We start from the raw sequence: 27,857 nt of genomic DNA on the forward strand, positions 1-27,857 counted from the left end.
TCAGTAATTCAGCATGATCATCACACAGTGTGCAGTTACGACCCACGTTTACTGACCAGCCAATAAAATGCAACCTGAAATCAACATGACATGGCGCTAAAATATAAAACTGCTTACCTCAAGCTCTTATTTCTTCCTCTTTCACTGCTTCCTCTTTCTCTACACACATAAAAACTACAACTGTCAAAGTGTGATTCATCATGCTATTTTTGTTTACCACTAACGGATGCTAATAATGTTTTATTCTTCTGTAGAAACGAGCATGGTAGCGTACGGGTCAATAGGTGTCATCATCGTACAGTCTACATGCATGTCATACCCAAGTTTATTAGACAGTGTGATTTGAAATGATCTTTTAGAATTGCTAAAATTATGTAGTGTGTATAAGGCTTTATATCAGGATTGGAGCAGGTTAGCGAATTATTTGATTCAGATTGGGACTTTGGCACACATATCTTGAATCTTTTGATTAAGTTCAGCCCTGCGTCCCAATGTTCATGCTATCCATCCTAAATAGTATGTGAGATTAGAATAAGTGTGTCCCAAAGCATAGTATGTTGAAAAGAGTATGTCAAAAGTCCCCGGATGGTCTACTATGTCAGGTCTATTTTTGAAGTGTGGATCCGTGCACACTCTGATGGCTAATATTACCCACAATCCACTGCACTTTGATGAATGATTCTGTTGAGAACTAATGCCGCGTTCCAGGCAACCCGTAACCCGTGTTTTTCCAACGTGAAAAACACCATGAAAGTGCACACGGCAGTCAAACCCGTGACTTCCCACCCATGAACTCGTACTAGAACGATGTACTCGCAGTTCCGAGCTCTGACGTCACATAGCCCGCGAAACAACAATGGAAGCCCCTACGGATAAAACTGCCTATGGATGCAGTGTTAATGCAAGTGGTGCACGTTAAAAAAAATAGATTTTAGGACAATATAACGTTGCAATAAAATTGATAATCTAGCTACAATTCCTTGCACTCAGGAAGTTTGGCGTGATTTGACTGGAACTCTACAAAGTCGTGAGTCGTGGTTTGAAGTTGTGATTTACGGGCTCAAAAACCTGCCTGGAACACAGCATGAAACACAAATAAATAGCATTAAAAAACTACAAATATGGTGGATGTGTGCGACCAATGGTTAAGTAGAGAGGTTTAGATAAAGGGGTTTGAGTAACTAATAATAAACATTTAACCTGGTAAAAAAAAAGAGAAAAAAATATTTAATGTTGTCTGTGTTATATTTCATCTGCAGCAGCAATGTGAACTTTTATAAACATCCATTTGTTCGTTAACTTTAAATTGCATCATAGTTCTCTGCTTGAAGACCCACGGCTCGCAGATCAATGTGCTACTTCTATTCTCTCTGATATGGTAGGAAGTTAAATGAAATGAAATGTGGAGGATGTTAACAGTGACAAGATGATTGACAGGCCAGTTTACAGTGTAACTATGCGACCTAGCATGACGTGTATGACGTGATAGTATGTCCCAAAGCTTGCCTACTCCTCTACTACACATTCTTCACCAGGCACATTGGGACACAGCACAGGACTTCAGAGCACGGATTACGAATCATTTGATCTAGATTGGAACTTTCGCAAATACTTTGATTCAGAACGGGACTTTGGTGTGCGTATTGCGAATAATTTTTCTGATTTCTTTCTTTCTTTCTTTCTTTCTTTCTTTCTTATTTTTTCCTTCTTTCTTTCTTTCTTTCTTTATTAAACAGTACAAACATCAAACCATTAAGGCAGTAGAGTTATAATAACAAAACAAAGAAACAAGAAAGAAAGCAAGTACAAAGATACAAAACCCTTAAGAAAATAAACAATGATTTTATTATGGGGGGGGGGATTGGGGGAGGGGGTCTCTCTTTTTTTCTTGGTGTTTTTTTTTTCTTTGTGGTAAAAAACACGGTTCATTTTCATAGGGGATGTGTTACCAGGTTAACAATATATAAATAAAAGTAATAAACTGACTCCATAAGAGGACACATTGGATGAATATAGAGATGCATTTTTGGCTGCTTTATAGGATTAACAGAGCTTTGGATAGTTTACATATAAATTTTGATTAAAGAAAAGAGAGGTTTAGTGCCTGATTTTTGTTTATGTATGTGAAATTTAGCTAGCAGAAAACACAAATGTATGGTAAATTTGTGGACATTTTATTTAATTTTATTAAACTCTTTATTAACTCTACAATAGAAATATTTTACGTAAAGAAATATTCCTCTTATTCATTACTTTTTTATTGTATATTTTATTTTATATAAAAACTTGGTGAAATTCCTTGTATAAAATAAAGAAATATTCCTTTTCATCAATTTTTTTTTATTTTATTTGGTTTGATATATAAAAGCTCTTTGGTAAAGTTCCTCGCTCTTCCACAAGGTGTCTCTACTCCTGTTGTTCTCAACTGGTTTTGCTCAAGGTCCCAGATTTTACAACTTTTTTTTCTTCTTATTCTTAAATACTCTCACAGCTGCATGTGTAAGGCTCTATTACTCCTTCATCAACACCAAACCAGAAATATGCTTATTTTTAGTCATATTATGGTGGATATTATTTATCTTTAAAACTTATTTATATATATATATATATATATATATATATATATATATATATATATATATATATATATATATATATATATATATATATAAACTGTGTGTGGCTTAAAACTCCCCAAGCAGCACATTTAATCTGCTACAAGTTTCATCCACATTTCATACGTCATATTGCTTTGTTTGCTTTCCTTAAAAAGGAACTGAAACAAAGCTAAATAAAACTTTCCACCTACCCTCTTCAACCATTTCATGTTTTTATTTTACTGTATTAAATCAGTATTATTTTTACACTATTTGGTCATTATTACTTGCATGAATATAACAGTGGGGAAGTATTTGGTAACTTAATTACCTTTCTAATTTGGTACCATATTTTGATAGAGTTATTAAGGATTAAAGTATTTCTGGGAACCTCTTTATAAGGCAGGGGAGCAAAGCAGAAAGAGAAGAATGAAAGTCACTTTGTACTATCGCTAACCAGAAGGGAGTGTCTGTGCTTGAACAATGCCTGGAAATGAATCCCGCCAATACATTAAAACTCTGCAATTCGCTGAGCAGTAATACTGACGAAAGTTAGGCAAGTCCAGACTACCCAAAAGCTTAGGTTTATGCAAATGAGTCTCGGATATACGAGCACTTTTAAAACCCCATATGAAAGGCATAATAATGGAGTCAAGAGTTTTAAAGAGTGATTTGGTTAGGAAAATGGGTACATTTTGAAAAAGATATAAGAACCTGGGAAGGCTCATCGTTTTAACTGCACTGATGCGGCCGATCATTGATATGGGGAGTGATCTCCATCTTTCTATGTCCTGCTTCAAGTTGTCTAGTAGCGTGAGGAAATTTAATTGAACTAAATCCTTTGTATTCTTAGGGACAACCATGCCAAGGTATTTTGGAGCCCATTTAAATGGTATACTCTGCATGAAAACTGGATCTATAATGTTGCCAATGGGCATGAATTCGCTTTTTTTTGCCAATTAACAGAATAACCTAAAAAAAGTTACTAAATAAGTTTAATAAATCCAACAGGGGTGGAACAGAGTGCTCTTTTATATATAAGAATATATTCTTTTGTTTGGAATATATTATATTTAGAAAACATCTGACGTTGTAAAAGGAGAATCTATTAGGGACAAAGCAGACCTGGTCAGGGTGAATAATAGTTGAAATGCATTTGTTTAATCTAGTTGCCCAAATTTTGGTGATGTCGGATGATTTTGATATAAGCCAAGAGGAGACTGTTTTTCCTTAGCTAAAGTATGGAAACTTTGCTTCCTTTGATCTTGTAAACAAATGTTGGTTTTCACGAGACTCACCGGCGCATGCCAATGCCGACCTCATACGTCATGCTCACAGAACTGCTTCCATGTACAACTGTTGGTGTAAGCTACATTAAAGTGATTATTACGTTTTGAATATGGATATTTTTCTTACAAAAACACATCGATTATGTCTATGTCTATATGAAAATATCCGTAACTTCTGATAGCGTGGCCAACGTCTGAGACAGCGTAGATTCCAAAGAATCACATTTTTCATTCATGGATTTGATAGGCTCCATAAGAAGATTAAAAGGGTCTGTGGAGTTGACAGACTGACAGACAGACGCCTTGTTCACCTGCATCCTCTGCTGATTTGTCTCCTTTCTTTGATTTGGGCTGAGGCATGCCATTTGCGACGGTAAAGGATGGTAATGAGCAAACTTTAACTATAAAATTATTGGTGAAAATTATCAAGGGAAATGAAGAGCACAGAATAACAGGTCTACTCCATGTGGTACTCACTAGCGCCCCCTCGTCATTGTTATTTGCATTGTATTTTGCTCCTGTCTGAGACGCACCACTGATCTGTGAGCAGCACATCCTGTTTAATTACTTTCTTGTACAGGCAGATCATTTCATTTTACATATTTTTCATTTCTCATTCTCCCTTCGAACAGAAATTTAATTCCAAATTTTGAGCAAACACCAAACTACTTTCAAATGTTTTATCCCCAGTTCAATCAACTAGAATACACAGGGCACACAAAAACAAAATAATCAAAATTCACTAGAAAACAAACTTGTTGAAAAGTCACAGTCAGCAGGAAGCTGAAAGCTGTCTGTGTCTCACATCATGTCAAGATGAATGTTTCCTTTTCAAAAGCTTGAAGATTTTCACCCTCACTAGTGTATTTGAAGGACAAAAGAGCCCTAGCCTGTCTGGAGTTCAGCACATTCTCCCATTCACTTCTGTTTATTGGTAAAAACCCCACCACCTTCAAAACCACTTATGCAGAAGACACAAATAGTTAACCTTGGTGTTATAAAAAACGAAAGTTAGAATGCTTGCTTTATGTAAGCTGATTTGTAGAGATTAGACTTGAACACTTGAGTAAATATGATCTTATGATTTGCTAGTCTTTTTTTCTTCTTTTTTTAAGCTGACCAACAAATAAATATCAATTTAAAAACCTCAAAAAAATTCTTATAAATATATAATAATTTATTATAGGCAATTTTTAAAAAATTGCTAAATATTAAATTAAATATATTTTTAAATTTGTTTATTTATTAAATAAATAAATGGAAAATGAATGTATTATTTATAAAACAAAACAGAAACAGAAAAGAAATAAATAAATAACAAGAACAGCAGAAAGTAGTTTATATTTAATGTAATTTATTTATCATTTAAACAATGGTTTACACAATTAAAATCAGTCTTGATACCACCACTGCAAAAACAATTATATTAAAAATAGCAAATTAGCATTAAAAAATAATGTAGCTATAAAATAATATAATTATAAAAATATAATTAGAGCTACATATTATATTATATTATATTATATTATATTATATTATATTATATTATATTATATTATATTATATGATATTATATTATATTATTTCATTTTTACTATTTATTTGTCATTTAAACAATGGTTTAAACAATTAAAATCAACAATGATATCACCACCACAAAAACAAAGACTACAACTCTGCATTAAAAATAATATAGCAATAAAATAATAGAATTAGTGCTAGATTGTATTTTGTTTTATTTTATAATATCATATATTATTTTTATTTATTTGACTATATATTTATCATTTAAACAATGGTTTAAATGCTTAAAATCTACGCTGAAATCTTTATGACATTCTCATCCTTGCTTCAATGTATTCAGCATTTTACAGGTGAAAAGTCTTTTAGACATCATTCATATCTTTTTAGACAATCTTTGCATTAATGGGAGAAACATTTGTGTAGGGCTGATTCCTGACAGTGAGCAGTGGAGGCAGAACAATAAAGTCAGCTGCTCCTGATCCATCGAGACAAAACCAGGCTTCAGTAAACACGTGTGTGCTGTCTGCTCAATACACACACACACACACACACACACACACACACACACACACACACACACACACACACACACACACACACACACACACACACACACACACACACAGTACATACTCTTAAAGAACTCCAGTTTCATCATATATATATATATATTTAAAAATATACAGAAAATTGCCAATAAATGTATATTTGCTAAAAATTTTCAATAAATTATAATATTATAATTAATATATTATCTACCGATTTTTAATTATTTCAATTTTATAATAATAATATTTATAATAATACAAAAAAAAAATAAGAAAAATTTCTCAGAAAAAAAAAAAATATTTTATTTATTAGTTTTATAATTTATTTATATACATATTATTTAATATTTTGTAACATTTTAGTTTGTCATGTTTTATTTCAGTTAATGTTCAAGTAAAGACAAAGTTTTTTATGGTTTAGTTAACTATTTGATATATTTACACACACTATATATAACGTATAAATCTGGTGCGTTTTAAGTGAATGCTTGTTTACATCACTCTTTTTTTATCGGGACTTTTTTGTGTAGCTTTATCTAAAGTTGTTTATGTGTCACCTAATCAGTGAGTAGCTTGTCTTTCTCCAAACGCTGTGATGATGCCTTCTGCCCTACTTTTCTCCATCATTATTGGCTGAGCGGCCATTTGGCTTGATATTATCCTCAGGGGAACAACACAACCCCCTCCCAGATAACGCTCGGGACACTGCCATTTATTACCCCTGCAAAACTAGCTTATTAGGAAGTGCAGCTCACAGGGAAACATGACAAACTTGTCTAGTTGGACTGGATGGCCAAGATTAAATTGTTTGTAAACTCATGTAGATCAGGAGGATCGGGTTGAAGTATTTTTGAATGAACTCCTCAGAAAGGCTAATCTGAGCGGCACAAACAAAGACACCTCATCAGCGCCTGCTGTCACTGATTCTGAACGGCATCACAAAACCACGATCCAGATCTGCTGAACCGCAAAATAGATAATTAATAGGAGATAGGAATTAGATTGTAATAGCTTGCTAAATGAAAACCATAAAAACATTTTTTTTTACCTGAAATAAACAATAACTGAAATAAAACATATAAAAATAAATATTATATAAACATAAAAAAAAAAACTAAAAAACTAAAATAAAATTAAAAAAAAATATAAAATTAAATAAAATAAAAAATACTTTAAAAATAAACATAAAAAAAAAATAAAAATATATATATATATATATATATATATATATATATATAATGGCTACAGTATATTACAATTATACAATTTTACAATTATACTGATAGATTTTTTAAACTTGTTTTATTTCAGCTAGTTGGCAAAGAAATATTCTTAATTAATTAAAACTAAATAAACTGTAAAACTAATAAATGAAAGTTAATACAAATATAAACATTAAAGCATAAAAATAAAACTTGAACTAAAATTAAAGTAAAAAATTAAAATATAAAAAACATAAAAATTAAAATACATATTAATCAAAACTAACAGTATATCAATGATACTAAAATAAAATTGACAAGAATAATAAAAAAACTTTGTTATTTGACAAAATAAATGTTAACTGAAATAAAATAAAAAATATGAAATAATAAAAAATTTTAAACAAAATAATTATTTCAACTAGTTGCCAAGGCAGAATTTCTCATCTTTGTTTAGTTTAACTTGAAGTACTAAAATACTGTATCTAAACTAACTAGAATAAATTAAAAATAATTTTAAAACTATGTAGTCTATATTACATGAAAAACAAAACAAAACACACAACTTTAACTGAAAGGAAGGAACCTGCTGATAGGATCATTAACAGGTCGTTATCCCTGTAAAGCTGCTTGAGAACAATCTACACTGTACAAAGCGCTATACAAATAAAGGTTAATTGACTAAAAATCCCCATTAAAAAAAAAAATAAAACATAAAAATAAGATATATCTTAACCAAAACTCTATCAATGATTCTAAATAATGACTGATAATAATGTTGCGTGTGAAATCTTTTTTAAAACCACAACTTCAATTTCCCCTCAGTCTGGATCTCAAAAGGTCTTTTACAGGGATTGATCACCGCAGACATAATAATGCCGTTCCTGATTCCTGCTGCCCCCAAGCCTTTGTGATGTCAGAACAATAGGAAGTGAGCGGGAGGCCTCTGAGTCACATGCCTTTGATTAACATTCGACACTGGTGTGTGTGACACACTCAGGATGCAGCAAGAATAACCCAGGTGCTATTAATATCTCCGCTTTACAAACTTAAACAGATGAATACAGTTATTTAAGTCATAAAAATGATTAATTTTCATTAATGATTAATTATATTAAGGTAGCAGCAGTGGACTGAAATGTTATCTTTATGTCAATATTTATGCTTGTTGAACATGTTGACAGTTAATTTTGAAGGTATGTTATAGAAAAAGAGATGACATCTCTTGTTAATATCTCTCCCTCACAGTCTATATGACCAATATGACACAATGCTGAGATAATGTGAATCATTGTATATGAGTCAGTCATTATCGCCAAAATAAACCCAGACAAGGCTGACTCTTCGTAATAGTGTGAAAATGGTCTTTTGTGCTATATCATCTATATGCAAAGTTGGTGCAATAATAAGGTAACATCATAGTTAACAATTACTTGTTTACATATATATATATAGTCAATATATAAAGTCAACATTTGAGGTGGGTCAAAAAAGTTCAACAAAGTTGGCCTAAGATAAGAATGCATTTTGGTTTTAGGTTTTTTAGAGTAGATTAGATTAGATTCAACTTTATTGTCATTGCACATGTAAGGTACAAGGCAACTAAATGCAGTTAGCATCTGACCTGAAGTGCAATAAGCAGTAAGTACAGAATATACAAGGTCGACAATATGTTACAAAATGTACAATAAATATACAGAGTATAGGCAGTATTATGGACATAATTTACAGATTTTAAATACTATAGGAAAACTTTGTTAAAAGGTATTTGATCCACTATAAATGGCATATATATGAGGCACTTAGTCAATCTTAATATTTTCTTATATTGATATTGTTTATTTTTTACTCCTTAACAGTTCATCGGGCTCTGAATGATATGCTATCCTTTGGAATTGGCCTATCTGAAGGCCATGTACCATAGTTCTTAACTGTAGCATTTGTTATAATATAAGACTATCCTTTTAATCATTACCAGGCCAATAATTACTTTTTTTAATTAATTAATATAACATTTGTTATGAAGAAACAACCGTCTGCACATTTAAAACCAATAGCTACAACATGCCACAATTGTAAAAAAATCTATAGGAAAAAATCTATTCCCTTCACAGATTATTTAATATAAACAAGTTCGAACTAAATTTTACACAATAAATAAGCCTACAATAAAACATGATAAATTCTAGTAAAGGTGGTCATGAGTAGTTTAAAGATTTTTAATATATGTTACTGTTGGTTCAAGACCCTTTTCTCCTCTTTTCATCAACCTTTTTGTTTTATATGCTTTTTTAGATACTGTTTGACTTTCTTCATAGCAAGTGGCTGTTTCTCTAAATAATTCAAATAGATCACATATTTGACCATCAGCTTCACGATAGGAATAGCTCACGCAAATCTTATCACACTTCTCGAGCACGCTGGTGAACACGCTTAGAGTATACAGTGATTCGCGCGATCATTCACTGATCATCATAAAATAATCGTTTATCTTAGAATTAGGGACTGGTTGGGGGGACCCCCCCAAGAGCTTTGACATGATTCGAACACTGGGGGGGTGGGGGGTTTTATATCCATCTTATCCCCCCAACAGTCTACGCCCCTTCTTGGAATGACATCATTTAGTGTATACTTAACTTTGCATCAAAAAGCGCTCCTTGAGGTCTTTGGGCAGTTATTGCTGTGAACAGAGACTGATGTGGATTTGTTGACTGTGTGGCCTGCTGACAGCTGTGAGCCGCAACTGAGAGCCTCTCTCTCAGAGAAATGATTGCGATAGCGCATCCGTCTGTAAGCCAGCATTCAGAGCACAGATGAATGGGAAGCACACAACACAGCACTGCCTGGACACTCTTCAATGGATTTACTGTAGCTACAAAAGAATGGGAGGTTTGACTTTGGAAACTGAAATTAATAGTTCCTGCCAAAGAAATCCTTTATGACACTAAGAAGGTTTGTATAATCAATGGCTCATTATAATGAGCAAAATTGCATATATACGTATACTGCATAACATATCACAATGTTTCCTTTCTTGAAACATCAAACCAATGAGGCTCTCTTTTAGTTCTGTGGGCAAAATAATAAAATAGCATGGCATTTAAATCGTCACACAAGAATAATGCAAAAGCAAAGGGCCTTAGGGAGATTCCCAAGAGCTGCATCTTCCTTTCCATGAGGGTTGGGTGTGGAAATGTTGTGGATGGGGATCGCTGATGCTTCATTCACATGCATAATATCGAACTTAAAGACAAGAAGAGTTGAACTGGCGCAGAAGGACGTCCAGCCTTCCATATTAAATGTACAGAATCTGTATAGAAGTTGCTGCATTGCCTTAAGTTGAAAGCACCTTTCAAGTCTTGAAGGTCAGATTTTTTTATGGCAACACAAAGGCTATGGCAAACGCGTGAAGCTGACTTGTGTAGGTCTTTGTATTTGAGTAATTTCAATAACAAAGTTTCCCCAGCTGGATGATTGCACAACTTAACAGTTGTGTGCTTTACGCCTGAGGGTGTTTAAAGTACTTCTCACTTCTGAAGTAGCATTACATCCCGACTACTCTCCTGTTTCAGTTACAATCAACATGGTCTCTGTGTCACTACAAATGCATGCCGTATTAGCATGAAGCATTAAGAGTCATAACAATTATTATGTTTAGAACACAACTATAAATGTCATTTCCTTGTATGATTGTTCTAGAAAACCTTTATATGTCAAAGTTCATGCAACCCACAAGTTTTACTTGCTTATTTGAATACAGATGAATAATGGTGCTTTTCTTCCACGTTTGCTTGAATAATGAGATCTTCAGTTTTAAGCATGCTTTATAATTCTGGATTTTAACTATTAAAGTAACAGTAACAAAGCCTGTTCTATGGTCTTTACATTCATGTGTTTTCTTGTGTGTGTCTCTTCCCCTCCCCCCACCCTACATGAAGAGTGTGTGTGTGTTTGTGTTTGTTGAGGGAAGCAGTTTAGGGGACGTGATAGGTATCTGCTCTCTCAAATAACAGCCAAATTTCCTGCAGTTTCATGCAGTTTCAGAATACCGACGATTCAATGCTTATCTGTGTTTGCAGAAGACATAATGACTGGAAAGGTTAAGGGAGGAGAGAAAGCAACTTTGTCCACTTCTATTCTGCACAGAAACAGCTAAATGCAAAAACTTTAAATACAAGTTTTTAGGAAGATGCCATCATGAGATGGGGCTACATATATGAACTTTAATAAATAGGTTACATGTTTGACATCATTTGGTACAAAAGGCTGCAGGATAAAAGTGATGTATTTTGTTGTGCATGATATCCAGTCAAATTAGAAGTATATTTAGGCTAACAGAGCGTTTTAGAATTAATAAAATACTACCTTACCAAAACAGAGTTCATAATTTCATTCAAAAATTGTTTAAAATGTAATTTCCACCACAGAGTAGTATTTTACATAGCTAATACATTTTGATGTGGTGGAAATGTTAATAACTTTTAAACATTTAGGCTACTACATAATCTAGTGTGAAAGTGTGTTTTAAGAGAGTTTATTTTCTAAAAATACACATTATCCTTAGTTTAAGCTGAAAACACCTATTAACTAATGTGAACTCTGAACTATTGGTAGTTCTGTCGTGGTTTGAATATAAAATAAAGAAGATATTTTATAAAACGTGTGTTTTGTAACTTTTTTTTGCAAACATATTTACACTATTCTTCATTTCGCATGGATACATACGGGTACCAGCTGCAGGTCGTGGTTTATGAAGGGACATTTGTTTACAATGCGGGCCCATGACTACTAAAATACTTAGTATTAACTTCCTTTTCATTACTACTTACGGAAGTTATCCTCACGTCAGAGGCTGTGCATAACTCTCATACCCCAGATCATAATAAGCAACAACCTTAAACCACAATTCCACTGTAACAATCTAGATGAAGAATAGTTGAGAGGGTCATGTGATCAGAGGTGCGCGAGTCGCGAAGCTCCATAGAACGAAGCGGGTCGCGTGAACGGTTCTTTTGAACAGTTCTTCGAAGCAATTCAGCGATTCTTTTGCGTGAGGACGTTATTGCGTCACCACGTGGTCCTCCGATGTCCGAGGCAGCGTGGCGTACTGCATGCTCTTGACGATTTCAATATAGCCACATTTTTGTTTAATACGTTTTTATTTACTTTAATGTTTACCAGAACAGTTTGGTTCAGCCACGATTCAGCTCAATATAAACAATTCATTCAGACCCTAACTGTATAATATACATTTAATACTTCTGCAATCATATTTCACAACTCCTCCAGGGTAACGTTTGTCTGTTTTAACAAACCCAAATTCGATACAACTGTTATAAACATAGCCTACTTCCAGTGCATTTTATTTTAAACACTTTTGCTATTTTGATATTGGTGTTTTTATTAAAGTTTTTGTTCATTACGAGTCGAGCAAAGTAACAAAATTAATACTTGAGATGAGTAACCGTTGGGATTGATTCATAAGTGTTTTGATTCACTAAAAAGGAACGGGATCACGAGTCACTTGTTCATGGGAATCAAATTACGCCGGTGGCGCTTTATGTATTTGATTCACTAAATCGACTCAGAGTGATTCATTTGATAATCACACTATGGGCTGTGTTTTTGATTCTCCTTCCTTTTAGCCAAATTTGATATACACTAACAAAAATTTGCTGGCTCCAAACCTATTTTTTCTTTATTCAGAGTTGACTTAGTATATGGAAACTTAAGTAGGCCTATATGAAAACTATCCAAAATTATGTTCATCCGAAAGCAATGAAAACTGTATTTCTTTATTCATCCTTTGTTTTTTCTTAAGACGTAGATGTGCTAGTTTGTTGTTGTTTGCCCTGGCTGGTTGCATGTACTTTTTTATCTGTCTTTTTTCTTTTTATTTGCTTTGTTTTGTCTCTGTATGTACTTATATGTATGTAACATGCTGTTTAATAAAACAAATAAAATAAATAAAATAAAAACGTTTTTGATTATCCGGTTTCGTGAACCAGTTCAAATGATTCGTTTGCAAAGATCCGACTCAACTGTGTGTGAACGAATCGGACATCCACGGGAGCGCGCCCTCTCTCTCTCTCCGAACGCAACAGCTGCATAGTGAGTGATTTGCAAACATTGAAAGCAAGGCATTTCGTCCTGCTAACAATTGGCTAACTCAGCTAATCAGATTTCCAGAAAGAAAGAAGCTACCAAACTAACACCCCACAGATATTATTAGTTACTATAGCGATTGTTGGCACACAGTAAGAATACCTGACGAAGTCTGAACATAATGGTAGGTACGTTATGGAGGGTGAGTTCCTTATTTTCAATATCACTCATCGCTAGCGTGTCGTTAGCCAAATTTCTATTATCAGCACGAGCACAGGTTGATCTAACCTCACCAAAGTTAACGAACTGGGACATTCGCTTTAGTTTAACACCGAAACTCTGTTATATGAAACGAAATAGAAGAGGGTGATAAAGTTGGTGTCTCTTTTTGTTATGGAGGAACTGCATTGAGACCTTTTGGTGTTCTTCCTTAACTTGAAAGGGGAAAGAATAGAAAACAACCTCCCCCAAAACAAAGTCATAAAGTTGTTTTTTATATATGTATATATCAGCCCTGTTATTTCAAACAATAATAGCTTGTGATGCAGTCATTGCAAAACAAGTTATTCCAATAGCTACAAAAGAAGGAGGAACTTTTGTGTAAGTCTGGTCTGGTTGGTCATAATAATAATGATTTTATTCTATTCTTTTTGGTTATGTCTATTCCGTTTTGTTTTTATTGTTTCTTTCATCCAACTATATTGATGGTTTTAACATGAGTTATTTATTCAAGTTATTTAACTTCTGCTTCAGCATATAGTGATCTCATTGTTCTGTAGTAAAAAACAACTTGACTGTAGTTAGGGAGGAGTTTTGTATCGCATTCCAAAAAGAAAGAAGAATTAGAAGAAGAAAAAATAAAATCAAAATAGGACATGCAGGTATACTGGAGAGGTGTGTAGTAAAATAACTACTAAAGCTGCTGATCAAGTCAGAATGATCACGTGTCAGGAAATTACAGCCGCATTAAAGACACGCTTCCACACACGAGGCGTTATTATCTATATAAACCATGATTTTGTTTCTAAGGCGCGTCGTTTCTATAGCGTCTATTGTGTTTTTTTAAAACCGATGCTTTTTTAAACGTTGCATTATTACGTCAGTAACCGTCGTTTTAATTAGCTGCCATCGCCACATCTCTCCACTTGTGCTTGACGTCAGCTGTGCCCAGAAGTAGTATTGTTTGAATACCCTGTTTTACACACCAAATATGTACATATGTGTATGCATGCATGTATATATGCATGTGTGTGTATTATAGACACATCATATATAATATAGACTTTATGCATATGTGTTTTTTTTTTTTTTTTTTCTCGCATACTGTTATTTTTTAAGTTATAATAACCATTTTTTTACTTATTTGCATGAGCCATCCACACCGTTTATTGTTCTATAAGACAATTACTACAAGTGTGACTGACACTGTGTCTTTTTAAGAACTTCTTTTGATAGATTTGGATGGTTTGGGGGCCAACAAACATGCTATTCTTATGAACAGGTTGCATGGCAAAGCCCAAACAAAAGAGTAAGACAAACAGCAGCTGGTCTCTAGCTGTTTCTTCTTCAGCATGTCAACTAACCGTGTTTTAGGCTATTATAATGACTCAAGCATAGGTGGGGCCATTAGCTTGATCATTTTGCGCTATTTAGGTTATCTAAATACAACTTTTCTGCATTTGAATGTAAATGGATCTGCTCAGGATTACTTTGTGATTGCTATCTAAAGGACTCTGAGAAGCAAAATTGTTGAAATCAGCACGGCAGTGTCTGCATAATGTAAAATAATTCACAGATTGTTTTGTTTCTTTTTCACTTGTTTTTTTTTTTCTTTTTTTTTAACAGTGGTTATTCGGTAGATAACTGATGTGTTAAAGCTTCCTTTTCAGCCTCTGTTTCTCTTTTTTTCATCTTCAGCCTCTGTTTCTCTTTTTTGGTGCCTTACATTAGCGAAGCCTATTTTTGTGTTGCATTTCCCTAAAAGTGAGTTTAACTAGTTGTGTGACTGTAGGGAATAGCAGGAGTTTGTTGACATTTCATGATTGATTCTTTCTATCTTTTGTATTTAAGGCATTGCTTTGTGTTGTAAAATAAGCACTTGTGTGTGTGTGTGTGCAGTTTAGAACTGATTGGCAAGATGCCTGAAACTTCGCATTTAGGCTTGAATAAGAGCGTCGTATGTTCATCTTGGGTGTTATATAATATCCTAAGATGAAGATAAATGTGGTTCTTAATATTTATTGGCTTGTTTCAGCATGGAAAAAAAGGCTTGCAGAACAATGCGACTCCACCTTAGACCTCATGAGTGAGGTTTCACAGATATTGTGAAGGACACCGCTGTAGATAGGCATACACCTCTGACTTCCTGTTGCCTCACAGTAATGCATCTAAAGAATGGCATTTCGTCAGTTTTGTCCCGGAAAATTTTCTAAAAGACCTTTAATTGGGTTTTCCCTACTTGTGTAAATGTACCAAATACAGAACAGTTGACGTCAGATCTATGTGTAATTTATTAGAACTCAGACAATGATCAAATGGCTGCTTATTTTTATTTTTTTTAATAATATATTATTATTATTATAATGCGTTTATGCAGTTTTTTTATGTCCTCTTATTAATTGAGATTACTACATGTTGATTTGTCACTCTGCTGGACCATTAATATGAACTAGTGAAATAAAAGAGTTGACTAAAAATTGTGAGGAATAAAAAAAAAAGTGGACATTTGTTGCAGCATATAAAACTTACAAGTTATAGCATCCCTTATACAGTCTTAGGTATATATCTTTTAACCTTAAATCTTATTAAAACATGTCTTGGTCATGGTGCAGCAACATTCTCAGTGGAATAACTTTTCTCAAGGGCACAATTATTGTACACTAACAACGTACTCTCAATAGACCATTTTCAGAGTTTGCAAACAGTGATGTTTGTTGTGGGCGGAGCCTCTCTTGTGTCAGAAAATGACATGAAAAAAAAAAGGTAATTTTGAATTAATATTTCAAAATTCTGACTTTTTTGCCTCGCAATTCCGAGATTGTACCTCACTATTCTGGTAAGAAAAATCAACTCGTCATTCTCTCTTTTCCCCTCGGCTCAGAATCATGAGTTTATAGTCCCACACTTCTGTATTTTTTTTTCAGCAGAATTGACATACTCACGATTGTTGAGTTAAATCGAGTTATAAAGTTTGAACTAGGAGGTATAAACTTGCATTTGTGAGAAAACAGTCAGAATTGTGAGATTAAATAGGTTATGTAAAATGTTTAAATAGTATTTCATGCTTTAACTGTATGGTTAATACAATATGTCCCTTATGTTAATGTTGTATAGATGTATTGTTTAAATCAAATTTATGTTTTAAAAGTATGGTAATCATAGCAGATTTCATCCATAGTCTGTCCATCTAAATGTCTGCGTTGAGCTTCAAATAGCGTCTTTGACGACAAGATGTTATAAAACAATTATTTGCATTCCCATTCTGACATCCAAAGGCACAACAATACATTTTTTCTCTTATTCCATGGATTTTACTTGTTTCCCTCCACTTGTTCCTAGTGTTTTTCTGCCTCCACAATGCGCACGCAGCTGCAACTGACATAACTGTGATGTCTACTCCAAACAGGTCTATAAGCCTTTAGCTGCTGGTTTATTCCCAATTAGATACTTTGGGGTGGGGTCACAGCCTTTGGATGTTAGCCCAGATCTTTAACCACAAGGTTACTATTGTGTTTTACCCAGTCTGTTATCTTAAATAATTATATATATTCTAAATTAAAATGATGGCTGCAATAACAAAAAAATATCAAATGCTTGTTTTTGTTTTAGAAATGAGCTTAGATTATCGCTTGCTCTGTATTTAATCCACTTTTGATAAGATACATTTGCTGCAACTGCTGCAGTGTACGTAAAACAACTTTTCTTTTGTCTCCAGTTTACTTAAGAAACTTAAGCAAAACATCAGACTTGCAGCCCTGTGTGGATACTAATCTTTTTTTAACGATCCATGTGACAGATCATGTTTCATCTTAAGTAACAGTACAGAAGAGACGAGCACTTGTTTTCTCTCCCCCATTAATTTAATCATCTGTATTTGTAAGCGTAGTCCTGAGTTGATTACATTCCATAGAACTGGCCACACCTGACTTTGTCTTTTTTTTTTTTTTCATTTCAGGTTTTGCCTGTCAGGACAATTCCTCTGTGTGAATCACAAGAAATCAACTGATCAAGTTTATGCCCCATTACCTGGCAGTGACTGGCAAGCCTCGACTGCTTCTCTTGTACAGGATGGATCATACTGGTTTACTGAAACTCTTAGCATACGTGCTGTGCTGAAATGTAAAAATCCTGTTTGGAAAATTGGGCAAGTTCCATGGAAGTGTTAAGAGTTATTTGGTATTGTGTAATCTAATGCATGATGTCCTTTAATGAGTATTTCAAATAAATGACTCTTTTCACATGTCTCATAACATTCAACATATTGTTTCATACAAGCTTTCAATTGAAACTAAATAAGAAAGAAATACCCAAGTAAATTCCTGCTGACATGCCTACCCACCCATTGTTCCCATATGTGGAAAGTCCTGATGGACTAGGTCATGACATACTCAGCCACAGCAGTGCAAGCATGCCTGGTACTGGATCTAGCATGACACCCCACACCAATGTGGTGGAAAAACTAGACACTCTGGCAGAAAGTAGCCTACCTCTAGACTGCATGTTTTGCGAGGAGACTTTCCTGCATCAGGAAGACCTGGGACCACACCTTCTTTCCCAGCATCCCACAACATTCCACGCTCCCGCAGTGTTGCGTGTGGAAGCGGAATTCTTAACTCCCAGCGAAAGGGCTCGTTCTAAGACCTGCCAAGCTGTGGAAAAGAATGAGGAGCTCTGTTGTGCTGTGTGCGGCCAGGCCGTTGCAGATGCGACCGAGCTGGAAACGCACATGCGGAAACACAAGGACTCTTTCACGTACTGCTGTGGCCTCTGTGGACGTCGTTTCAAAGAGCCGTGGTTCCTAAAGAACCACATGAGAACCCATGGTGGAAAGGCTAAAAACAAAAACCAGGACCTGGAGATCCCTGCCACCGTTAATGACGTCATCCAAGACCAACCCCCATCACCTGTGGACATGTCGTACAAAATGTGCATGGTATGTGGCTTCTTTTTCCTGAACAAGGAAGTTCTGGCTGAGCACAGCAAGGTCCACAATCGTGAACTGGAAGTGGATGAGAACGTCTCCTCCGTCAGCCAACCTGCTGAGGAGGTTCCTGTATCTCAGAAGGCATTTTTGCAGACCCTACAGTTGCATCCTTCGGGTGCAAGAGAAGAAGCTGAACAGAGTCATCCATCTGGACGCTGGATATCCCAACTTGATCCTTTCAACACCTACCAGGCTTGGCAATTGGCCACCAGGGGCAAGATCGCAGCAGGTCCGAACTTGGCCAAGGAGCTCAATGCCGACTCCAACTCTGACAACGAGGACTCTGGTTCTGAAAAAGAGGAACTGGGGGCTATTTGGGATTCTAACAGTGGAGATAAACCAAGGCGAGGCCTACGAAGTGAACTCAAGCCTAGCGAGACTCCTTCCCCATCACCTGAGCAAAAGGGTCTAATTCGAAAAGACAAGCCAACAAACTGCGAAGAGTGCGGCAAGATCTTCAGGACGTACCATCAGCTGGTCCTCCATTCTAGAATCCACAAGAAGGAACGAGGAGGAGCAGAGAGTCCCACCATGCCTGTAGATGGGAGGGCCCAAAGCGTAGGCTCTTGTAGTAGTTCATCTCTTGACCGAGCAGAGGAGTACTCAGAGGATGGCTCCGAAGAGGGAGTGCCAGTTGACGCCTTTAATCCAGGTATTATTACCCAAGTGCTTGGTATTGTTTTAATTTTTTTATTAGTTCTTAATTGCTCGGTAAATCAACTTACCGTCATCTGTCAGAAGTTCATACACAGAGTGCTCAAGATTGTCATCATCTTTTTGAATAATGTACAGCAGAATTACCCAGAAATGCACACTCTTTACTACAGAAGAAGCTACTTCTGTCTCAAGGGTGCAATTGCAGAACTTAGGTGCAGACCTTAGGGCTCCCTCTGCTGGTCAAAGAAAACTCATGCATATTTGACTTGAGGACATTCTGTACTGCAGCTTGCAGTTTTTCATTTCTATTCTGGAATTCCATATGTCATTTAAGGGTAAAAAACTAAAAATGTCACTTTTCCTACAGAAAAAAATGAGGAAGGATCAGGAAAAATGAAGCTGAAAATTCTCGCTCCAAGAAAATGTGGTTACTGTGGCAAGACTTTCCGCTCAAACTATTACCTCAATATTCATCTCAGGACACATACTGGTTAGTTCTTTGTTGTATTGTATTGGGTTTAATTTTGCCTTGCTTTCTGACCCTAATGGCTTGTATTCCAGGATGAATGTAGTTTGCCCTTTTTTCTTTGTCTTATATAAACATTGACGTCTCTCTTCTCATTTTACAGGTGAAAAACCATATAAATGTGAATACTGTGACTACGCCGCAGCACAGAAAACATCTTTGCGGTATCATCTAGACAGACGTCACAAGGACAAACCTTTCACAGAAATCCCGAACATTCCTGCAACACCATCTGCAAGAAATATCATCAAGGCCATTGAACATCCCAAGAATGTAGATGACAAAAAAGCCTTAAAACCAGCCAAACAATGGCTTGCTCCTAAACCTCTGCCTGCCAGTGTTAAACATGAAACAGGCATGAACAAAGCCATTATTAACAGCACAGGTCCTTCCATTCAAGTCAAGCCAGAGTATGTTAGTTCTCCCGTCACAGCTCCTTACACCCCTGTGGATGAGGTCAACAAAAAACACCCGTTATCGGTAAACCCGAAGATGGAGAAGGAGGCTACCGAAGTACCTTTGAATTTGTCTCTCAAAGTGCCACTTCCTGTATCTGCTACCTCAGTACCCAGAAGCCTGTTACCAGCTAACACATGTACCTCTTGCTCCTATGAAACCCTTTACCCTGAGGTTCTCTTGATGCATAAAAAGCTCATCCACAAGGAGAAGTTGGATGTCAAGAAGAATGGATACAGGGGACCTCAGAAACTGAAACGGTACACTGGTTGCCCGCCGGCTCTTGAAGGCAAAGACGTCACTCCTTTGCCCCACATCAACAGGAAGCATCCCCGTCGGACCAAATCCCCATTGCGGCAACCGGAAAAACTTGGGGAAAAGCTTCCGAAACAGCCTCAGATGTCTAGGATTTCCCCTGCGAAGGAGCGCTGGAGAGATCAGCACCAGGAGGGCCAACGGGGCAAGGAATCGGATGCAACCAGCTCGCTTTCTAGAATCTCCGAGCACGAATCTAGCAGAAAATTAAATGTGCCATTGGTAATCGATCGAGAGTTGTCCAAGCAGAGGCCTGGCCTGGATCACGAGATGAATCAGAGGGCAAGCATGGGCAAAAATGGAATGGTTTGGCCCACAGATCCAGCTAGACTTTGCCTTTCGGACCGTTTCCGAAACTTGACACAAACAGACGTCGGCGAACCCTCTAGCAAGAGACACAAGTCCTTTGAGCCTCTACATACTGCGTCTGGACGGCTTGGAGAGGATTTCAACCGAATCGTGCCCTCCAGCAGAAATGCAAAAACCTCGTTGCAGGCAAACTCACCCTTGGCTTCGGTTAAGGTGACTCCCACTCCGTCTCCCAACAGCATGCAGGCCGACTGGAATGTCATCAACCTGCTCCACAACTACACGCCCAACAACCTGCCCTCGCTCTATCACCCCGCTGCTGCAGGCTCCAGCCATGCTGTCATGGCCTCACCTGTCACCGGTGAGTATTTACAACATGTTTGTCAGCAATTGGTCACTGGGTAAAAGAAATAGCTTTTACATACTTCAAGATAAACATAAAGAATTTTTTATTTAGTTGTCTTATGTCTATTTGTTTTCAAAATATAATACTATACTGGTGAACTGGCATATATAGGCAAATCTCACAAACTGTGTTTCAGTCCTCTTATTAAAAAATATTTTCTCTCACTCTATAAATGTGAAATTGCGATTTTATATATCATCTGAAAGCTGAATAAATAAACTTTCCATTGATGTATGGTTTATTAGGATCGGACGATATTTGGCCAAGATACAACTATTTGAAATCTGGAAAAAAAATCTAAATACTGAGAAAATCACCTTTAAAGTTTTCCAAAGGAATTCTCAGCAATGCATATTACTAATCAAATATTAAGTTTTGATATATTAACGGTAGGAAATTTACAAAATATCTTAATGGAACATGATCTTTACTTAATATCCTAATGATTTTTGGCATAAAAGAAAAATTTATAATTTTGACCCATACAATGTTTTTTTTTTTTTTCTATTGCTACAAATATACCCCAGCGACTTAAGACTGGTTTTGTGCTCCAGGGTCATACACACACATACATAGTTAAGTATGTATATATTTTTTCAGTATTTCTTTTTACTTCATAGTTAAGCACAATTATTTATAATTGCAAACAAAAAAAACACATTTATTTATAATTGCAAACAAAAAAAATGCAAATTGCGTGTGTATATCTTTGTTTCTGTTAAAAAAACATTTCAAGAATTTTTCCTTTACAAAAATGCAGGCAGCAGCTTTCAAGAATTATGTGAAGTTTTAAGACTTCACCATGGCCTCTTAAATGGTCTTGGCAGTTGTTTAGTGAGATGTCGTCCTGGGATCATAACTGAATACTACCCCGTATGCTCCTCTCTTTAGGGAGCAGGTCCTTGATCTTCCCTCATTACTCAACTAGTATGACTCAGAGGAGAATCCAAACCAGCCCTCTGAGTAATGAACGCTGTGGACCTTCAGATAAGAGCTCTTAGACCTATCCAGGGTAAATGTCTTCAAATGTCCTCGCTCTCATTTCACAGGTATTGCATTGTGGTTTATCAATCTAATCGCGCTGTTTCTCCTCCGCAGCTTTAAAATACACCAATAAAACGGTGGGGTCCTCGGTTGGGAGGAAAGTTGAACTGATTTGATGTCGCTCACTGTTCTTCAGACACTACCGCTGAAGGGTTTGACGTGTTGAAAGGATGTACTGTTTGGATACGGGCCTCAGGCTCTGCTCTAGCCTTGGCTGCAAGGCAGAACGAACTTGGACTGCAGCCTTGAACAGTGTTGTTTTGATTCAATTTGCATTCCATTATGGCAATAGATTCATCTGCGGTGCACTTAACACAAAGCTGAATGTCAGACGCACTCCGTGCATGACAGTTGACTTGTGAATCTGTTGTGGGTCGGTGGTTTATGATGATGGCCTCAATACTAATAATCAAACCACAAGCCCAACAAGTGCTTCCATTACTTTTTATTAAAAGCCTAAATACACGAGTGGATGGCACTGACCAAATAAACAAAGAGGGGCACTGTTTTTTGCTTTCCTCTAATCGTGTCTGTATTGTTAATGTTTAACATCTCTTTTGCAGGTCAGCTTTATGCTATGCACAGAACGGGATCATTTCCGAATTAGAAACCTTCTCATTTGTACAAAATCTAGCTGCTGTTACTGTCTCAGATGCGAGACTTCTGAAGCAATGGTGACGTACTGTGTACTGTTGTGTAGGTACATTTAAAAGTCAAGTTAAGTAAATGCAGGGACTGCGTGGAACCTCTTTCACTGTGACAAAGACATTCAACGGGATCCTCAGGACTGATGAGAAACATAACTGTGATTTTTGCGCATCCACTGCTGAGCAGTTTCCGCCAAATATGTAGTGAGCATTTTTGATGTGATTGTTACGTTTTCAAACACCAGAATTTTTTTGTTATTGTCTTTTTCTTTTTCTTAATAATCAAGTGTATATTTATTTTCAGGCGAGTGTGTTGCTTTATTAATTTGTATGTGGAATGGTGGCTAAAGCTCGTCGTGGTTTCTGGTACTGTGTGCGTTCAGTATACTAACTCTGAAGATGTTTGGAGAGTTAACTTATTTTGTAATGTATAAGGGGCTTTCATGAGCTGAGGCAAATGCATCGATTTTCATTGATGATAAACTTGAAGCGTTATGTTTTTTTCGTTTGCTTCACACCACAATGATGAATCGCCCCTTATTTAGTTTCCTTGTGAGTCATAGATCAGTTAGGCTGAGTGATAATGGATCTCTATTCGACTTTGGTCAGAAACCAATGCTGCTTCATGCTAAACGCAGGTTCGATCTGGTTTTTGTCCTCGCTCCCGCTCAGTATTTCGACTCTTAAACACACTGAATTGGGTTTTTGTAGATAGTTTGGTTTAGGATGTAGTGGCCACCATGTGTACATTTGTTTGTAGTTTTGCTCTCTAGGGTGTATCTGTTTGCATTTTTAAATTTTTTTCTTTTGCACTTTCACTAATGACTTTTTCCCTTTAGAGTTCCTTCTTTTGTGGTCAGGTTGTGCAAAAATGGTGAAGCCAGGATGCTTTCCCCCTGCTCTTCTTGTCCAGTGTTTCATGAATGATGCTGTTGTTTTCGCTCTTTAACAGAATGTCTAATTTGGATTTCCAATCTTGTAACCCACCTTGTTATTAAGCCAGGTGTATTAAAGGGCTCAGGCCCTCTCTAGAGGCAGAATAAAGCAGTTGTGCAAACTGGAAGAAATGTCAGGTTGTCTGTTTTTCATTTTCATCTGCGGAAGGTGAGTATTTTGTTTTTTGATTTTGATTGTGGATCTTTATTATATCATAAACTTGTATGTCATATGCTTAAAATCTGCGCTCTTAGTTAGGCACACTGTATAGTATAGACAAACTGCTATTGAAATAGTCTTTTTTTTATGATGTTCTAATGAAGACTGAGACCAATTAACCTTTTTATGATCATCTATTTGTGTGTAGCTTTCATGATGTTTAGATGTTCACCCCTCTTGACCTTTAGAAAGAGTATTTGCTCATTTGGTAAATTTTACAAAGAAATATTTGATCATATTTCACCCCCAGGTGAAAAAAAAATGGAAATACTTTACAATAGGATCTCATTTGTTAACACTGTGTAATGTGGTAACTAGCATCAAGTAATAATGAGCTATACATTTTTTTTGAGGCAGTTTTTTTTTTTCTTTATAAGTGTTAGTTAATAAAATGTTTTATTTTTGTTAGTTACAGTGCATTAACTTTTGATTAATAATGTATTAGTAAATGTTGAGATTAAGTTTGATAAAGGCTGTTCATGTTAACTAATGTAGTTAACAAAGGGAGTCTTGTTGTAAAGTATTACACACACACACATACACACACATAATTAGATATATTTTTATTTATTAGAATTTTCCATAAATAATCATCTATATGTGACCCTGGAGCACAAAACCAGTCTTAAGTGGCTGGGGTATATTTATAGCAATAGCCAAAAAAAAACATTGTATGGGTCAAAATTATCAATTTTTCTTTTATACCAAAAATCATTAGGATATTAAGTAAAGATCATGTTCCATGAAGATATTTTGTAAATTTCCTACCGTAAATATATCAAAATGTATTTTTTGATTAGTAATATGTATTTAGAATTCATTTGGACAACTTCAAAGGCGATATTCTCAATATTTAGATTTTTTTGCACCCTCAGATTCCAAATTTTCAAATAGTTGTATCTCGGCCAAATATTATCTGATCCCAATAAACCATACATCATTGGAAAACTTATTTATTCAGCTGTCAGATGATGTATAAATCTTAATTTTGAAAAATTGACACGTAAGACTGGTTTTGTTGTCCAGGGTCACATATATCCATATTATATATCATTTATAATGCAAAAAAAGTATACTATATTATTTCAAATGGTTTGGCATTGCATGCAAGTATTCAAATTCAACTCCTTTTTGTTCTGCTTTCAGTAAATGGGATATTTTTCTTAGACCTACAGTGTTACTTGGACATATTTTACAGCTGGGTCTCTGTGAGTCAGTTTTCTGGGATCAAAAGCACTTTTTCAGGACAAGAACCAGACAGAACGGGGACCCTGTGGCCGGTTGCATAGACTGCTTAGACTAGTCTTAAAAGTTAGTCATAACCCCCCACCCCCTTCCCTTTAAGAAAGGTCATAAGTTATGACCAGTCTTGAAAGAAAAAACTTTTCAGACTAGACTAAGCTAATCATAACATTTTAAAGACAGTAACAAGAAGGTAGAATGTTCTAAATTGAATCCAAAAAGTAAGGCTGATTACCGCTTTGTTAATTACTATTTGTTCAAACTAGTTCTTAAGTCACAGTCTTAACATAGTGGCTATGTTTATGCAACTGGCCCCTGGTTGCACATTGTAAATATAAGAATCATTTATTTTTAATTTTGCTGAATACATTTTAATGTAGGTAAGCCAGTGATAAAAGTTAGTATTGTTGAATTGGATCACTGAAGGTCAGCAGCAAAGACACTGTAATAAAAATGGGATTAAATACATAAAGGACTTTTGTGTTGACATTTAATTATTGCAGGTTTGTGTAATATTCGTTTCACAGTTTTTATTCATTTTGAGGAACACTGAATCTGTTTTTGCTCGAGTAAATGCATGTACACATTTAGTCTAGAATTATAGTAAGCATCATGTTCATACAGCACGCACAACGCCTCTGCACTTAAAACCTATTTCAAAAAACAACTCAAAAATATACCTCTAAATCAAAAAATAATAAAACAAAGTAACTGGCGTTACTTATTTGAAAAAGTAACTCCGATATTTTCTTGTAAATTAAAAAGTAATTTGTGACTGGAGCACAAAGCCAGTCATAAGTTGCACAGTTATATTTGTAGCAATAGTCAACAATACATTGTATGGATCAAAATTAATGTTCTATGAAGATATTTTGTCAATTTTGATTAGCATTTTTTTTTTCTCGAATAAGGCTTTAAGAAATATAAGGCCTTAAAAAATGGACCCTTATGGCTGGTTTTGTGGTCTAGGATCACATATGTTACTTTACTAGTTACTTCTAAATAAATAAATTAAAATAAAAACACTGACTTGAAACTTTTGAACGATAGTGTGAATTTTTACAAAAGATTTATATTTTGAATAAATGCTGTTTTTTTATGAAATAAATTATCATGTTCAAAAAAAAAAAAACATTTCCAACATTGATAATAAATCAGCATATTAAAATGATTTCTGAAAGATCATGTTACTCTATAGACTGGAGTAATGATGCTGAAAATTCAGCTTTGAGCACAGCAATAAATTACATTTTAAAATATATTACAATAGAAAAGTTATTTTAAATTGTAAGAATAATTCACAGTGTTACTGTTATAAATACAACCTTAATATTGCCAGGGTTCCTATTATTTTTACTATTAATATTCAAGATTTTGAGGTGAAATATAGCCTGGAACTGTTCTTTAGGTTTGTTTTGGAGTAATTGTAGTATGTGGAGCGAACAGAAAATGTGACTTCACTGGCAGCACACTAGAGGGCAGTGTGTACCAACATGTGAAACCATGTGCTTTTGCTTCATTTTGAGACAGGACACAATGAACTCTTCACGTAAGGAATCAATAATCCCTTATATAAATCAATCAACATTTTGGCCGTATGAATAAAAGATCACAACTCTGTAACTTTCAAATTACAAACAAAAACATCCATCACAAGTCTGTCAACAGCAAATTACAAAGGACAGTATCCAGCACATTAAACAGAGTCGTTCACCCCCTCCTTTTCTTTCTGACTACAGCACATCTGCTTGCTGTCTGCTCCCCAGGGCCAGAGCTCCTGTGTAATCTATTGCATTAGCTCACATTAGTGCATATCGCCCATGGGCCTCGATAATCACAAACGCAAAATGAGCATTTCGCTTAGTATCACCCTCACACGCCCCTCAGACTGAGGACAGCGAGAGCATCTGGATGGCAGCGGGGAAGGAAGCACAACCTCGGCTCGTGACACGCTTCCTGTTTTGCCTAAATCCCTCAAGTCTGATCCGAAGCGCAGTTTTCTGCCTCTCAAGGGTTTGATGTCAGGGCTGTAGTGCATTTGTTTGTGTTTATTTGATGCTGCTGGTCTGCGGCGATCAGTAAATGTCTGGATCGAGCCTCATTACTGCTTGTGAAAGGTGGAAAGCACACACAGGCTTCCTGTGAATCATTGGCTGTACTGAGGAAGTTTAGTGTTGCTTTAGTGGTGCTAAGGTCAGTTTTTCAAGGCAAACACGACCAAAGATTTGCAAGGAGCCCAATAGCCACTTGCTCCAATCCTCAAAGTGTCGTATTTTACCCCCAAAATCGAAGGAAATCAAATTTAGATATTATACTTTGCACAAAGAAAATGAAAACTGTTCATTAAGAGGTTTTGTATTGTGACTATTTTAAAATCATCACATTTCCTCCACTATTTCCTGCAGATTGTTCAATCTAATGTTTCTCAGTCCTTCCCATTTATGTTAAAAATTTAAATTTGGGGTGCGTGGGGGGGTGTAGATATTTTATGATACAGTTTTAAGTAGCTATACATTATTTAAATGTTAATAAGATTTTCGGTTATGCTAAAAATGTGTTTCAGTATTTTCAGTCAGAAATTGCTAGTAAATTTGACAAACAATTACAGCAAGTATTATAAAGGAAAACTGAA

The 27,857-nt window shown here is 35.6% G+C and overlaps 1 protein-coding gene across 3 annotated transcripts; it reads left to right on the forward strand.

Annotated features, from left to right (window-relative positions):
* The first annotated feature begins 13,196 nt into the window (after positions 1 to 13,196).
* znf217 (zinc finger protein 217) lies at positions 13,197 to 23,895 on the forward strand. 3 transcript variants are annotated; one of them, XM_042751010.1, is made up of 6 exons: positions 13,197 to 13,271; positions 17,440 to 19,120; positions 19,493 to 19,615; positions 19,755 to 21,092; positions 22,029 to 22,149; positions 22,236 to 23,895. In XM_042751010.1, the coding sequence occupies exons 2-5, from the start codon at positions 17,812 to 17,814 to the stop codon at positions 22,136 to 22,138; spliced, it is 2,880 nt and encodes a 959-aa protein (XP_042606944.1). In that variant the 5' UTR covers positions 13,197 to 13,271; positions 17,440 to 17,811; the 3' UTR covers positions 22,139 to 22,149; positions 22,236 to 23,895. The 3 variants fall into 3 exon arrangements, with proteins under 3 accessions (XP_042606944.1, XP_042606943.1, XP_042606942.1); XM_042751009.1 differs by lacking the exon at positions 13,197 to 13,271 and adding an exon at positions 13,278 to 13,453; XM_042751008.1 differs by lacking the exon at positions 13,197 to 13,271 and adding an exon at positions 13,278 to 13,449.
* The last annotated feature ends 3,962 nt before the right edge of the window (positions 23,896 to 27,857 follow it).

Source organism: Cyprinus carpio, chromosome B23 (assembly GCF_018340385.1).
Source record: "Cyprinus carpio isolate SPL01 chromosome B23, ASM1834038v1, whole genome shotgun sequence".
In the NCBI taxonomy this organism is placed as follows: Eukaryota; Metazoa; Chordata; class Actinopteri; order Cypriniformes; family Cyprinidae; genus Cyprinus; species Cyprinus carpio.